Raw genomic sequence first — 15,493 nt, 5'->3', positions numbered from 1 at the left:
ATAATATACACTACCGTTCAAAAGTTTGGAGTCACTTAGCAATGCCCTTGTTTTTTAAATAAAAGCTATTTTTTTGTCCATTAAAATAACCTCAAATTGATCAGAAATACAGTGTAGACATTGTTAATGTTGTAAATGACTATTGAAGGTGGAAACGACAGATTCTTTATGGAATATCTACATAGGCGTACAGAGGCCCATTATCAGCAACCATCACTCCTGTGTTCCAATGGCACGTTGTGTTAGCTAATCCAAGTTGATCATTTTAAAAGGCTAATTGGTCATGAGAAAACCCTTTTGAAATTATGTTAGCACAGCTGAAAACTGTTGTTCTGATTAAAGAAGCAATAATACTTGCCTTCTTTAGACTAATTGAGTATCTAGAGCATCATCATTTGTGGGTTCGATTACAGGCTCAAAATGGCTAGAAACAAAAAACTTTTCTCAAACTCATCAATCTATTCTTGTTCTGAGAAATGAAGGCTATTCCTTGCGAGAAATTGCCAAGAAACTGAAGATCTCGTACAATACTGTGTACTACTTCCTTCACAGAACAGCATAAACTGGCTCTAACCAGAATAGAAAGAGGAGTGGGAAGCCCCGGTGCACAACTGAGCAAGAGCACAAGTACATTAGAATGTCTAGTTTGAGAAACAGACGCCTCACAAGTCCTCAACTGGCAGTTTCATTAAATAGTACCCGCAAAACCCCAGTCTCAACGTCAACAGTGAAGAGGCGACTCCGGGATGTTGGCCTTCTAGGCAGAGTTGCAAAGAAAAAGCCATATCTCAGATTGGCAATAAAAAGAAAAGATTAAGATGGGCAAAAGAACACAGACACTGGACAGAGGAATTCTGCCTAGAAGGCCAGCATCCCGGAGTTGCCTCTTCACTGTTGACGTTGAGACTGGGGTTTTGAGGGTACTATTTAATGAAGCTGCCAGTAAGGAGTCAGAGGGGAGTGGATGTGGGAAGGGTTAAAGACAGAGATTGCTATGTGCTTTTAGAGCAGGGGTGGGCAAACTTTTTGGGCAAACTTCTTGGTGTAGGTTGAAGTTGCCCCTAGACGCTGGTCTTGGGTCAGCTTTGCATTTCCCCTGCTAATGGTTAAGGTTGGGATTGAGGAAGGGGAAGCTTATCATAGATCTGCACCTAGGGGAAATGCCACCCAAAAGTCGGTGTCCATCGAGCCATGAAATCAACATCAACAGAACAGTAGGATGTTTCGTCAGCACTTTTCTGTGAACAATGGCTGGAAAGACATGGGTGGGCTTAGGTCTCGCGCTTTAACCCACTCCTGTTCATTCCGGAGAACAGCGTATTGACACTCTTGGCTGCTACTCACTAGTCCTTGAGTTTAATTTGGCTCTGAGGCTCCTCTCCAGTGTCCTCTCTCCACCATGATCTTCCTACTGCTCTTCCCTGTCCTCGTCTTAGGTATGTATCCTATGGTAACACTTTACTGAAAGTTAACAGGCATGTTCAAGCCCTTTATAATGTGTTATGTATTTTTATGTGGCTAATATACTGTATGGGGAGCTGTTATTTAGTCAAAATCATTATAAGAAGATCATAAGACATTATAAAGGGGTCAAGCATGTTTATGACAAGTCTTACGATACATTATTGATGTATTATAATGTTTTAAACTTTTTGCTATTAAGTGTCTGTTGTCTGGGCGGTGTGTGAGTGATAAGACAAGACTTCTGATATAATGGTATTGGTGGTTTCTTGTTGGTGCTTCTTCTTGTTGCGTAGCTGCCTTGTCACGGTGGTGTAATCAAAGGTGTAATTAAGCCAAACGCTGTATGTTGGTGGGAGTAAGAAGACATATTTGAAGGCATATTTGACCACACATGACAATGCACTACCCCGGTCTTTTAACACAATAATGTTAAACACCTCTTAATTTCCAGGTGAAAATCAATTACAAAGCAATGTCTCATCCAATGTAACATTTGAAGATAATGGTAAGTGCTCAAAGGATCTTTAATGCATTTTACTAATAATAATAGTACCTAATTCAAATGCATGATGTATCTTCCTAATCAATTTGTATTGTATTGTACCTTGCGGTTGGATTTGTTTTCCGAATCAACAGTTCAAATACACAAATATATATATATATTTATATATATTTATATATACATATATTTTTAAAATACATTATTTGATAAGGTACTAGGTGTAAGAATGTGACACACTTCTATTCTTTAATCCTGGCCAGATAGTGTCAGCCCAACATTGCAACAATAATGTATAGATACCTGATTTCATCTATGCGTAGGCAATAAATTGGATGGGTGGATTATAAATGGGGTACAATGTGTCATAATGGTGTAAGATATATATTCTCTCTGGCTGTACCCCTAGAAAGTTTTCAGGATCAGGAGCATTTCCATGTTTTTCGCCACTGCAATGAGAGCCTCCTAGAAGAAGTCATCTACTTCATGTGCAGGGAACAGTTTCTCTCTGAAATGAAAGACATCAACAAGGAACTCTGGTGTGAATGGGACCAAGTCATCAGGTATACCTAAATGTTGCTTTCTGACTAAATGTTGCTTTCAAACATTATATGCTTACTACTCTTTGACCTTATTTACACTTAGTATTAAAATGCGATCTACATCCAGAATACAGAACCAAATAACTAAAATGCATCTTAATACCAAATGTGATCAGATCTGGTTAATTTTTACATTACATATATAGTTCCATCGCAAATTCATTGTTTGACTTCCTGTTTTAGATGTAATCTACATCACCATATTGGTTGAATCACATCAAACTGTTAGATTGTTGGTTCAATCTCCTTACATTAGTTATAACTGGTTAAAACAACCTGCACAGACTTTACTACTTACATCGCTCTCTTCGGTTCCATTGGTGCTGAAGTAGTTTCATACTTGGACTCATAGAACAAATCGTTTCATCTCTAAGCTTGGACCTCTCTCGTTAGACCTCTTCCTCTTTCAACGTAAACAATAACAGCACATGGAGTTACATGAAATAGAATAGTTGAAGTAAGTGCCTCTAAAGCATGGGCAGAGGAAAAGCATTCAGTCACACTTTGTCGGCAAGTAACAGTGGAGAGCATGCGATAGAGCGTGTGTAGAGGCTATACACACTCTGCAACACACACGGGCTTGCACACAGGCAGGCACACAGGCAGGTGTGCATGCACACTCTACCAATCTTCAACTCTCAAATATTACGAGAATTACCATGATAGTAGAAATATCTGATAATACATAACCAATTTAATCTTGCCCCAAAAAATAAAGAATAACTCAAGTCTCCAATAGTCTTCATTGAGTAAAAACCTATAATTACTGTAAAATGTATTAGCTAACAGAGTTACTCTGCATTTACTGTAAAACTTGACTTGATCTCTCCACGGCAGACCATACAATGAGCTGACCAAATGTATCGAGAGCTGCACCACCATCTTAGGATGTTACTTCCCGAACCAAGTGGTGCAAGACCTCTTCATCCAGATCCATTCCAGCTTCTTCCAGGCATGTCCGGAGGAGGAGCAGTTATTTCCTGATGCCCCCTCCGGTGTTGTGCTTACCCTTACCCTCATTCCAGTCAGTCTCATCCCCATCTTGGTTTTCCTAGTGGTCTGGAAGAGCAAGATCTGCGACTAAGTTGGAAATGTTGAATATGTGCTTTTTGAATGTGTGTGTCTTAGGTCCCTTCCTGAAACAGCCCCTAACAATAATTCCCTCTAAGTATTTTCTTATAATGTGTTTATTTTTAAAATATTTTTATTGTATGTATATTAAGATTGTTTCTATTTGTATATTTGTAATGTTGCAAAATACATTGACTTATTTCTTTCACAAAAAATTATTATAATTGTGTCTATTCTGAAACATTCCCATGTCAATATATTTATATTGTAATACAGTATAAGGGCAATAAGTACCTAGAATTAATTCACTGTAGATGGTCTGTGGTCATATTTATATTTACTTTTAACATATTCTATTAACATATTTACTTTTTACTATATGTAATTTAAGCCACTGGGGTTGCTCTTCAAAAGGGGTCCCCCACATTTAGCTGTCATGTACACTGAAATAAAACTGAACCACAAAACAAATGGACAGAAATAATATCCACAACAGTCCCATAGTATAAAAGTGAAAAGGGGGCCGGATATCAACTGCAACTACAGGGACATCATGTTTTCTGGACCCTTTTTGGACCCTCCCCTAATCCCAGTGTCACTATAGCTCGTGCTATACCTATACATTGTCTTCCCTTGGTCTCCTGCTTGGAGGTTCTAGGGAATGATTCAGATAAGGTATATATATAGCAGCCATTAACACTGAATCAATCTTTCAGAAGACAATGTCTTCAATGTTTACAATGTTTACCTTATGCATGAGAGTGAATGCTTGGCAGATACATTGTAGTATCACCAGACCTGGGTCATACATATGAGTCAAATACTTTTAAATACTTGAGATGCACTTGATTGAGTTTACAATGGGACCAATGGAATAGTCCCAAAAGAGCAAACCCCAAGCTTAATCAAATGAAAGTATTTGACCCAGGTCCGGTAATTAGGTCAGAGGTCAGCTTCAGCCAGCCCAATTTCCTACTGAACCCCCCTGGGTGACTGTCATATAGTCAGTGAATAATATAACATACTGTGCTCAGCCAACCAAACATGCTATTGGTCTGTTGGAGTGTTCATTGTGTGCTGCTAAATATCTCTGTTGGAGCACTGCCTAACACTGGGAATCAATGAAGTGCATCCAACTCAATCATGTCATACAGCCAGTTGTTGATACCCAAGATCTTTAGGCAGTAGTCCAGTCCTGGATCGGGACTACTAGTGCTGTGGTACCTGCACATACTATCCTTTTATTACACTACAATTTAGTGCAATAGCAAATGTACCTCTACTTTCAATGCTAAGACAACTGTTGTATGATGTTTCCTGTGCTGGTGTGGTTGTGAAGAGGCGAGTATATCAAGTAACTTGAGTTACAGAGAGGGGTAACTTATTATTTGAATAATCAAGAAGCTAGTTCTCACCGTTTTCCCGAATGAATACAGTGGCTCACCATGGGCCAATCCAGTTGCATTGTCGAGAGAGAGAAAGATTAAGTGGTTGTTTGAATAACGATAGCCTTGTTAACTTTCACATGCTTATTAGTTCAGTGGGGAAATGCGGACTGCTTGGAACAGGGCAAATTATTTTGGGTGATTAAACCTTAGAGAAAGAGCATTCTCTCTCTTATCTAAACTCACCGTTTCACCCACTGTTGTGGTTAGATGCACTGCTGACAATCAGCCGTTTGACATTTCACAGTTGTACGGTGAGGCTATGTCGAGATGGCATAAGGCGCCACCTACTGTCTCAAAGCTGTAAAGACGACTCCAGTCAACCATATGCAGTTTGGTACAGTATACACATACAGGTAACTGCCAAAATAGAGGAAACACCAACATAAAGTGTCTTGGTGCATTGGGCCATCCACCACGAGACAGAACAGCTTCAATGCACAATGGCATATAGTCTACAAGTGTCTGGAACTCTATTGGAGGGCTGTGACACTTCTTCCACGAGAACTTCCATAAATTGGTGTTTTGTTGACGATGGTGGAAAACGCTGTACCAGGCTCCGCTCCAGAATCTCCCATAAGTCTTCAATTGGGTTGAGATCTGGTGACTGAGACGAACATGGCATATTATTATTCATTATTAATAATATTTTTTTTAAATATATATATTTTCATTTTCATGATCATCAAACCATTCAGTGTCCACTCGTGCCCTGTGGTTGGGGGCATTGTCATCCTGTGGGGGCATAGCCATGGTAGCCAAAATGGCCAAAATACTGATGGGATGTTAATTGCTTAATTAACTCAGGAACCACACCTGTGTGAAAGCACCTGCTGTCAATATACTTTTTATCTCTCATTTACTCAAGACTTTCCATTATTTTGGCAGTTATCTATACATATTTCATTCTACCAAGTTTCAACTCAAATACAAATAGTTTGTCATTGTTGGAGTAAGTTTTGGGTCTACTGTATTAACATATTGTAACGACCTTGGGTTTACAATATATTTTTCTCAATTTTATTTTATTATTTTATTAGAATGAGGAAAATGCAAGAAAAGGAAACATGTCAAATAAGATAAAAGTGTCTTTGAATGTAGATACCTTTGGTTATGCCCACCATGGATGAAATCTCCATATCTTACATAAGTATAACTGACTTACTAAATATATGAAACCCAAACTATGATAGCCTACATGTATAACATGGAGTGTAAATGAGGATGTCAGTGTAAAACATAGTAAATACACCAGCTTACAGAGAAAAATAAGAGAGTAACCAAATACCAGTCCATTAACAAGTCTCCCCGTCCTGTTTGAGGGAGAGCAATGGGGGGTAATAAACAACATTATAAATGTCTCACACCTCCAAACTGGACCGTTCAGTGTAACATTAGTCTGAGGTACCTTTTAACTGTCTACAAGGATCTTCTGTGTTTCCCCTCCAGTTTGTGGATGTTTATTCTCAGATCCCTCTATATTTATTGAATATTTCTCCATATGTACTGAATATCTATCCCTTCAACACAATATGAAGACAGAACCAAAGACCCACGAACACACGGTAACTGATGTGTTTTCTTGTGGATAGACCAACATGCTGAAGTATAGGCTACTGTTAACATGACTGTTCCTGATACTTCTCCTGTATCTGCAATTAATATACAGTTGAAGCCTGGAAGTTTAAATACAGCTTAGCCAAATACATTTAAACTTAGTTTTTCACAATTCCTGACATTTAATCCTAGTAAAAATTCCCTGTCAGTTAGGATCACCACTTTATTTTAAGAATGTGAAATGTCAGAATAATGGTAATAATAACAGTTTGTATGATGGCAATTTGCATATACTCCAAAATTTTATGAAGAGTGATCAGATGAATTGCAATTAATTGCAAAGTCCCTCTTTGCCATGCAAATGAACTGAATCCCCAAAAAACATTTCCACTGCATTACAGCCCTGCCACAAATGTACCAGCTGACATCATGTCAGTGATTCTCTCGTTAACACAGGTGTGAGTGTTGAGGAGGACAAGGCTGGAGATAACTCTGTCATGCTGATTGAGTTCGAATAACAGACTGGAAGCTTCAAAAGGAGGGTGGTGCTTGGAATCATTGTTCTTCCTCTGTCAACCATGGTTTCCTGCAAGGAAACACGTGCCGTCATCATTGCGTTGCACAAAAAGGGCATCACAGGCAAGGATATTGTGTTATTTTTAAGTGGAAACAATTCAGCCACAAAGTGGTAGGCCACACAAGCTCACAGAACGGAACCGCCGAGTGACGAAGCGCATAGCTTGTAAAAATCGTCTGTCCTTGGCTGCAACACTCACTACCGAGTTCCAAACTGCCTCTGAAAGCAACTTCAGCACAAGAACTGTTTGTCTGGAGCTTCATGAAGTGGGTTTCCATGGCGGAGCAGCCACACACAAGTCTAAGCTCACTATGCGCAATGCCAACCGTCGGCTGGAGTGGTGTAAAGCTTGCTGCCATGAAATGCGTGTCAGCTAATCTAGCAGCAGATCAATTCTTTATGATGGAAGCCATGTTTGTTTATGTTTGACTTAGCGAAAACCTAATCCCAGAATTCCATTCACTATAAGATGCAAATAAACAAAGTCAAAGATGGCTGCGCTCATAGCCTGAAAAATATGAACTTAGTTTAGCCACTTTTCAGCATATTACAAATCGTCAATGTACTTGTTACAGTGTATACACGAACCGGAGCACATGACTTGACAAGTCGTTTATCGTTTTTTCAACAAATCACAAAGCAAATAAAATGTTTTCACCTCAGATCATCACACCAAATATAAGCCTACTGCCTAGCCTAACCGTAGCGCAAAAGCTAAACAGGGATGAAATCATTTTATGGGGGATTGTGGGGGGGTTCATTTAATTTGTGGGGGGTTTTCAAGTCCATGGGGGAAGGTATCGTGGGGGGATAAGATGCAGGAAATATTACTATGATGGGGGATTTATCAATAAATGGGGGGCAAACACAAGAGAAGTTTATACACTAAATAAAAAAATTTAACCTGGAAAGGGGGGTCTGAGCTGGCAACCCTGAGGTACCAAAGTTACAATCTGATGCCGCGTTCAAAACAGCTGGGAACTGGGAAATCTCTGACTTCCAACTTTAGTGCGTTCAAGACAACTGGCAACTCTGGCAAACCAACTAGTTCCGACTGGGAAAAATCGTTTTAAATGGTCATCCAGCTCGGAATTCCAACTCGGGACCTAGGGCCTATTTCTAGAGCTCCGACTTACTAACCTGAAAATCATTGATGTCATGATTTTACCTAGTATTTTTCCAAGTTCATAGTTGTCTTGAAAGCACCATAAATCAGTCGAGTGAACTATCCCTTGTTATAACATCTTTGGTCTGACTGAAGCTTACATGACAACCAGAATGCATTGTATAATGTCAACAAAAATTGCGCCACACGTAGCCGGAAAATAGCTTAGCATTAGCTCATCATAATCAGTACAACTTTCAAAAAAAGTATTTAACACACATCATATGTGTCCATTACAATCTATGCAAGAATCGTAATGCATGATTTGTAACCAGTACTTGAAAAAGTGAAGAAAACAATAAATACATTAACCTCTAATTCCTCCCAAACCCGGATCCGGGAGCACCCCCCACAGTAAAAAAGCTGACTAGCATAGCCTAGCATAGCGTCACAAGTAAATATTAGCATCTAAATATCATTAAATCACAAGTCCAAGACACCAGATGAAAGATACACATCTTGTGAATCCAGCCATCATTTCTGATTTTTAAAATGTTTTACAGGGAAGACACAATATGTAAATCTATTAGCTAACCACGATAGCAAAAGACACAACCTTTTTTTTCCACCATTTTTTTCCTGCATGGGTAGCTATCACAATTTTGACCAAATAAAGATATATATAGCCACTAACCAAGAAACAACTTCATAAGATGACAGTCTGATAACATATTTATTGTATAGCATATGTTTTTTTAGAGAAATGTGCATATTTCAGGTATAAATCACAGTTCTACATTGCAGCTGCAATCTGAAATAGTGCCGAAGCTGCCAGAATAATTACAGAGACCAACGTCAAATACCTAATTACTCATCTTAAAACATTTCTGAAAAATACACAGCGTACAGCAAATGAAAGCCCAACATCTTGTGAATCCAGCCAATATGTCAGATTTTTTAAGTGTTTTACAGCGAAAACACAATATAGCATTATATTAGCTTAGCACAATAGCCAGAAACACAAGCAATTTACCAGCAGCACAGGTTAGCGATCGTAACAATACAGCAAAAGATATATAATTTTGGACTAACCTTGATATACTTCATCAGATGACAGTCCTGTAACATCATATTACACAATGCATATAGGTTTTGTTCGAAAATGTGCATATTTAGCAGCACAAATCGTGGTTATACAATGTGATCAGTGGCAACAGGTCATGCATTCTGGCCGGCGCCATCTTGGAAAGGCACCTAATCTAATCAATAAATAATCGTAAACTTGACTAAAAAATACAGGTTGGACAGCAAATGAAAGATGCATTAGTTATTAATGCAACCGCTGAGTTAGATTTTTAAAATTAACGTTACTAGACATACAGTGTGCGTTACAGCCAGACTAGTGCCGCAATAATGGCGGACAAATCCGTTTACATTTTTCCACATAAATACGGAATAACATCATAAATAGCTCTTACTTTTGGACGAGCTTCCATCAGAATCTTGGGCAAGGTGTCCTTTGTCCAAAATAATCGTTGCTTGGTTGTAAAACGTCGTCTTCAACTTCGGAATTAGCAGCTAACAATAGCTATGTGGCCACAACATGCCCAAATGTTCAAAACGCAATACTAAGGAAATTCCGAAAATAGCAATATACTCGCATAAACTGATATAACTCGGTTTAAAATAACTTCGTTATGATGTTTCTAACACCTACAGTGGGGAGAACAAGTATTTGATACACTGCCGATTTTGCAGGTTTTCCTACTTACAAAGCATGTAGAGGTCTGTAATTTTTATCATAGGTACACTTCAACTGTGAGAGACGGAATCTAAAACAAAAATCCAGAAAATCACATTGTATGATTTTTAAATAATTAATTTGCATTTTATTGCATGACATAAGTATTTGATCACCTACCAACCAGTAAGAATTCCGGCTCTCACAGACCTGTTAGTTTTTCTTTAAGAAGCCCTCCTGTTCTCCACTCATTACCTGTATTAACTGCACCTGTTTGAACTCGTTACCTGTATAAAAGACACCTGTCCACACACAATCAAACAGATTCCAACCTCTCCACAATGGCCAAGACCAGAGAGCTGTGTAAGGACATCAGGGATAAAATTGTAGACCTGCACAAGGCTGGGATGGGCTACAGGACAATAGGCAAGCAGCTTGGTGAGAAGGAAACAACTGTTGGCGCAATTATTAGAAAATGGAAGAAGTTCAAGATGACGGTCAATCACCCTCGGTCTGGGGCTCCATGCAAGATTTCACCTCGTGGGGCATCAATGATCATGAGGAAGGTGAGGGATCAGCCCAGAACTACACGGCAGGACCTGGTCAATGACCTGAAGAGAGCTGGGACCACAGTCTCAAAGAAAACCATTAGTAACACACTACGCCGTCATGGATTAAAATCCTGCAGCGCACGCAAGGTCCCCCTGCTTAAGCCAGTGCATGTCCAGGCCTGTCTGAAGTTTGCCAATGACCATCTGGATGATCCAGAGGAGGAATGGGAGAAGGTCATGTGGTCTGATGAGACAAAAATAGAGCTTTTTGGTCTAACTCCACTCGCCGTGTTTGGAGGAAGAAGAAGTATGAGTACAACCCCAAGAACACCATCCCAACCGTGAAGCATGGAGGTGGAAACATCATTCTTTGGGGATGCTTTTCTGCAAAGGGGACAGGACGACTGCACCGTATTGAGGGGAGGATGGATGGGGCCATGTATCGCGAGATCTTGGCCAACAACCTCCTTCCCTCAGTAAGAGCATTGAAGATGGGTCGTGGCTGGGTCTTCCAGCATGACAACAACACGAAGCACACAGCCATGGCAACTAAGGAGTGGCTCCGTAAGAAGCATCTCAAGGTCCTGGAGTGGCCTAGCCAGTCTCCAGACCTGAACCCAATAGAAAATCTTTGGAGGGAGCTGAAAGTCCGTATTGCCCAGCGACAGCCCCGAAACCTGAAGGATCTGGAGAAGATCTGTAGGGAGGAGTGGGCCAAAATCCCTGCTGCAGTGTGTGCAAACCTAGTCAAGAACTACAGGAAACGTATGATCTCTGTAATTGCAAACAAAGGTTTCTGTACCAAATATTAAGTTCTGCTTTTCTGATGTATCAAATACTTATGTCATGCAATAAAATGCAAATTAATTACTTAAAAATCATACAATGTGATTTTCTGGATTTTTGTTTTAGATTCCGTCTCTCATAGTTGAAGTGTACCTATGATAATAATTACAGACCTCTACATGCTTTGTAAGTAGGAAAACCTGCAAAATCGGCAGTGTATCAAATACTTGTTCTCCCCACTGTATATCGAATTAAATTACAGACGGATATATCTAAGGCTGATAACTGAGCGTTTCAAAATGCCATCCTGAGGTCTTGCTTTGCGTAATGACGAATGTCGAAAAGAGAGCTCCCTTCGTTCCATGGCCTTTTATAAGGTTGGAGATCTACGTAGAAACTCCATTCCACTTCTCATTGGTTACTGACATCCAGGGGAAGGCGGGTGCAGTTCATGTCGACCCATAGGATACATACAGAGCTTTAAACTGATCTGAGAACAGAGCCTCGTTTTCAGACCTTCGCAGTTCCTGTCATGAATTTCGCTGCAGAAAGAGTTCTGGTTCACCCACAGACATAATTCAAACGGTTTTAGAAACTAGAGATTGTTTCCTATCCAATAGTAATAATAATATGCATATTGTACGAGCAAGAATTGAGTACGAGGCAGTTTAATTTGGGAACGATAAATGTCCAAGTTGAAACAGCACCCCCTGTAGTGTCAAGAGGTTTTAAGATCCATACATACATGCGGTGTGCTACTACTGCAGAAACGACAACACGATATACAGAAAATAAGCCACTTACTTTGATAGGAACGCACACATGTCCAAAGTCCAACTTGTAAGGAAAACAATCACGAAGGCAATGCGGGCGCCAGCCAGAAAATGTGCTGTCAGAAAACGTTTGTGCAAGGCCTGTTCTGACTAGAGATGCACAATGTCTTCATACTTGATCTGGGGAAAAAATAGGGAAGTGCTTGGGCTCTTGTTGAAGAGAGAAGCTTGTCAGTAAAGCCTCAAACATAAATTGTTCGCAACAGTGAAACGGGCTACTTCTTATGTGAATTAACGAGGAGGTGGAACACACCTCAACTCAAACTGTTGTTAGAAAATTAAACTTGTTATAAAATAATTAGAAATGGACAAGTTGAAACATAGCCTATAGATAATTAGCAGGCAGCGTGCCTTGGTTTGAGGGCAGCGCGGGTAACTGTCCTGTTGCGTAACAATCACTTTTTGGAACAGTGAGTGCATTCTGACATAACGCACATGAAAAAAACTCATGGAGGGGCAACGGTTAGAGATATTTGGAACTCACACGTGAAAAGGTTAATGCCCATGATTTTGTAATGAGATGCTCGACAACCAGGTGTCCACATACTTTTGGTCATGTAGTGTATTTTTTTGTTAAATACAGAAACATTTGAAGGTCAAGAATATAATACAGTGGCTTGCGAAAGTATTGACCCCTTGCCATTTTTCCTATTTTGTAGCCTTACAACCTGGAATTAAAATAGATTTTTTGGGGGGTTTGTATCATTTGATTTACACAACATGCCTACCACTTTGAAGATGCAAAATACTTTTTTACCGTGAAACAAACAAGAAATAAGACAAAAAAACTGAACTTGAGTGTGCATAACTATTCACCCCCTCAATGTCAATACTTTGTAGAGCCACCTTATGCAGCATTTACAACTGTAAGTCTCTTGGTGTAGGTCTCTATAAGCTTGGCACATCTAGCCACTGGGATTTTTGCCCATTCTTCAAGGCAAAACGGCTGCAGCTCCTTTCAAGTTGGATGGGTTCCTCTGGTGTACAGCAATATTTAGTCATACCACAGATTCTCAATTGGATTGAGCTCTGGGCTTTGACTAGGCCATTACAATACATTTAAATGTTTCCCCTTAAAACCTCTTGACGCTAGGGGTCAGATTTTATTTCTTTTTTAAATATCGTTCCCAAGGTAAACTGACTATTTCTCAGGTCCAGATCGTAGAATATGCATATAATTTACAGATTAGGATAGAAAACACTCCAGAGTTTCCAAAACTGTCAAAATATTGTCTGTGAGTATAACGAAACTGATTCTGCAGGCGAATACCTGAGAAAATCTAACCCGGAAGTGATTTTTTAGTTTTTTATCTGTGTTTCCTGGCCTGTCTTTCTTCCATTTAAAGGGGTATCAACCAGATTCCTTTTCCAATGGCTTCATCGGGCTGTGACCAGGCTTTAGACATAGTTTCAGGCTTTTATTTTGAAAAATGAGCGAGATTTTTCAAAACTAGTCAGGTGTCCTCTGATTAGTTCCTGCGCGTGAGAGGGTAGCTCTCCATTTTCTTTTTCTCTCTTATTGAATAGGTTTCGGTCCGGTTGAAATATTATCGATTATGTTTGTTAAAAACAACCTGAGGATTGATTATAAAACACATTTGACATGTTTCTACGACCATTACGGATACTTTTGGGAATTTTCGTCGAACGGAACGAGGCTTTGGTTTTCTGAACATAACGCGCAACCCAAATGGCGTTTTTTTGTTATAAAAGTAAGATTTATCGAACAAAAAGAACATTTGTTGTGTAACTGGGAGTCTCGTGAGTGCAAACATCCGAAGATTATCAAAGGTAAGCGATTAATTTTATTGCTTTTCTGACTTTCATGACCATGCTAATTTGGGGCTAGCTGTTCTAGCATTGATCGATACACTCACAAAAGCTTAGATTGCTTTCGCTGCAAAGCATATTTTCAAAATCTGACACGATAGGTGGATTAACAACAAGCTAAGCTGTGTTTTGGTATATTTCACTTGTGATTGCATGATTATAAATATTTTTAGTAATATTTTGCGCCCTGCAATTCAGCGGTTGTTTAGGAAAATGATCCCGTAAAAAGGATCCGTAGCGCAGAGAAGTTAAACCAGTCAACTGTTGCTTTAGCACTATGCTTGGGCTCATTGTCCTGCTGGAAGGTGAACCTCCGTCCCAGTCTCAAATCTCTGGAAGACTGAAACAGGTTCCCCTCAAGAATTTCCCTGTATTTAGCACCATCCATCATTCCTTCAATTCTGTTTCCCAGTCCCTGCTGATGAAAACCATCCCCATAGCATGATGCTGCCACCACCATGCTTCACTGTGGGGATGGTATTCTCGGGGTGATGAGAGGTGTTGGGTTAGCTCCAGACATAGCGTTTTCCTTGATAGCCAAAAATCTAAATTTTAGTCTCATCTGACCAGAGTACCTTCTTCCATATGTTTGGGGAGTCTCCCACATTTGGCGAACAACAAACGTGTTTGCTTATTTTCTCTGTCCATTCTTCCATAAAGCCCAGCTCTGTGGAGTGTACGGTTTAAAGTGGTCCTATGGACAGATACTCCAATCTCCGCTGTGGAGCTTTGCAACTCCTTCAGGGTTATCTTTGGTCTCTTTCTTGCCTCTCTGATTATTGCCCTCTTTGCCTGGTCCGTGAGTTTTAGTGGGCGGACCTTTTTTGGCAGGTTTGTTGTGGTGCCATATACTTTCAATTTCTTAATAATGGATTTAATGGTGCTCCATGGGATGTTCAAAGTTTTAGATATTTTTATAACCCCACCCTGAGCTGTACTTCTCCACAACGTTGTCCATGACCTGTTTAGAGAGCTCCTTGGTGTAACGGTAGTCTGTTGAAGAAGGTGTGAACCAAAGCGCAGCGTGGTAAGTGTTCATGCTTGTTTTATTAAAACTGAACACTATAACAAAAATAAACAAGAGAATAACCAAAACAGTCCTGTAAGGTGAAAACACTAAACAGAAATAAACTACCCACAAAAACCATGTGGGAAAAAGCTACCTAAGTATGGTTCCCAATCAGAGACAACGCTAGACAGCTGTCCCTGATTGAGAACCATACCCGGCCAAAACAAAGAAATACAAAACATAGAAAAAATAACATAGAATGCCCACCCAAATCACACCCTGACCAAACCAAAATAGAGACATAAAAAGCTCTCTACGGTCAGGGCGTGACACTTGGTCTTCATAATGCCACTTGCTTGGTGGTGCCCCTTGCTTAGTGGTGTTGCAGACTCTGGGGCCTTTCAGAACAGGTGTATATAGTAT

General features: G+C 39.8%; 1 protein-coding gene across 1 annotated transcript; it reads left to right on the top strand.

The window, feature by feature from the left end:
* The first annotated feature begins 1,004 nt into the window (after positions 1–1,004).
* On the top strand, positions 1,005–4,107 carry LOC139570497 (receptor activity-modifying protein 1). The gene is made up of 4 exons (XM_071392407.1): positions 1,005–1,436; positions 1,916–1,969; positions 2,373–2,526; positions 3,403–4,107. Exons 1-4 carry the CDS (start codon positions 1,400–1,402, stop codon positions 3,647–3,649), a joined length of 492 nt encoding a protein of 163 aa, XP_071248508.1. The 5' UTR covers positions 1,005–1,399; the 3' UTR covers positions 3,650–4,107.
* The last annotated feature ends 11,386 nt before the right edge of the window (positions 4,108–15,493 follow it).

The sequence above is a fragment of the Salvelinus alpinus genome, chromosome 3, assembly GCF_045679555.1.
Source record: "Salvelinus alpinus chromosome 3, SLU_Salpinus.1, whole genome shotgun sequence".
NCBI classification, from domain to species: domain Eukaryota; kingdom Metazoa; phylum Chordata; class Actinopteri; order Salmoniformes; family Salmonidae; genus Salvelinus; species Salvelinus alpinus.
The sequence above is the reverse complement of the archived record's forward strand: the minus strand, read 5'-3'. Positions and strand labels throughout refer to the sequence as shown.

Coding starts and splice junctions, on each gene's coding strand:
- LOC139570497 (XM_071392407.1), top strand. CDS start 1,400: ATGATCTTCCTACTGCTCTTCCCTGTCCTCGTCTTAG. Junction 1,970..2,372: donor TGTAACATTTGAAGATAATG/GTAAGTGCTCAA, acceptor CTGTACCCCTAG/AAAGTTTTCAGGATCAGGAG. Junction 2,527..3,402: donor GAATGGGACCAAGTCATCAG/GTATACCTAAAT, acceptor TCTCCACGGCAG/ACCATACAATGAGCTGACCA.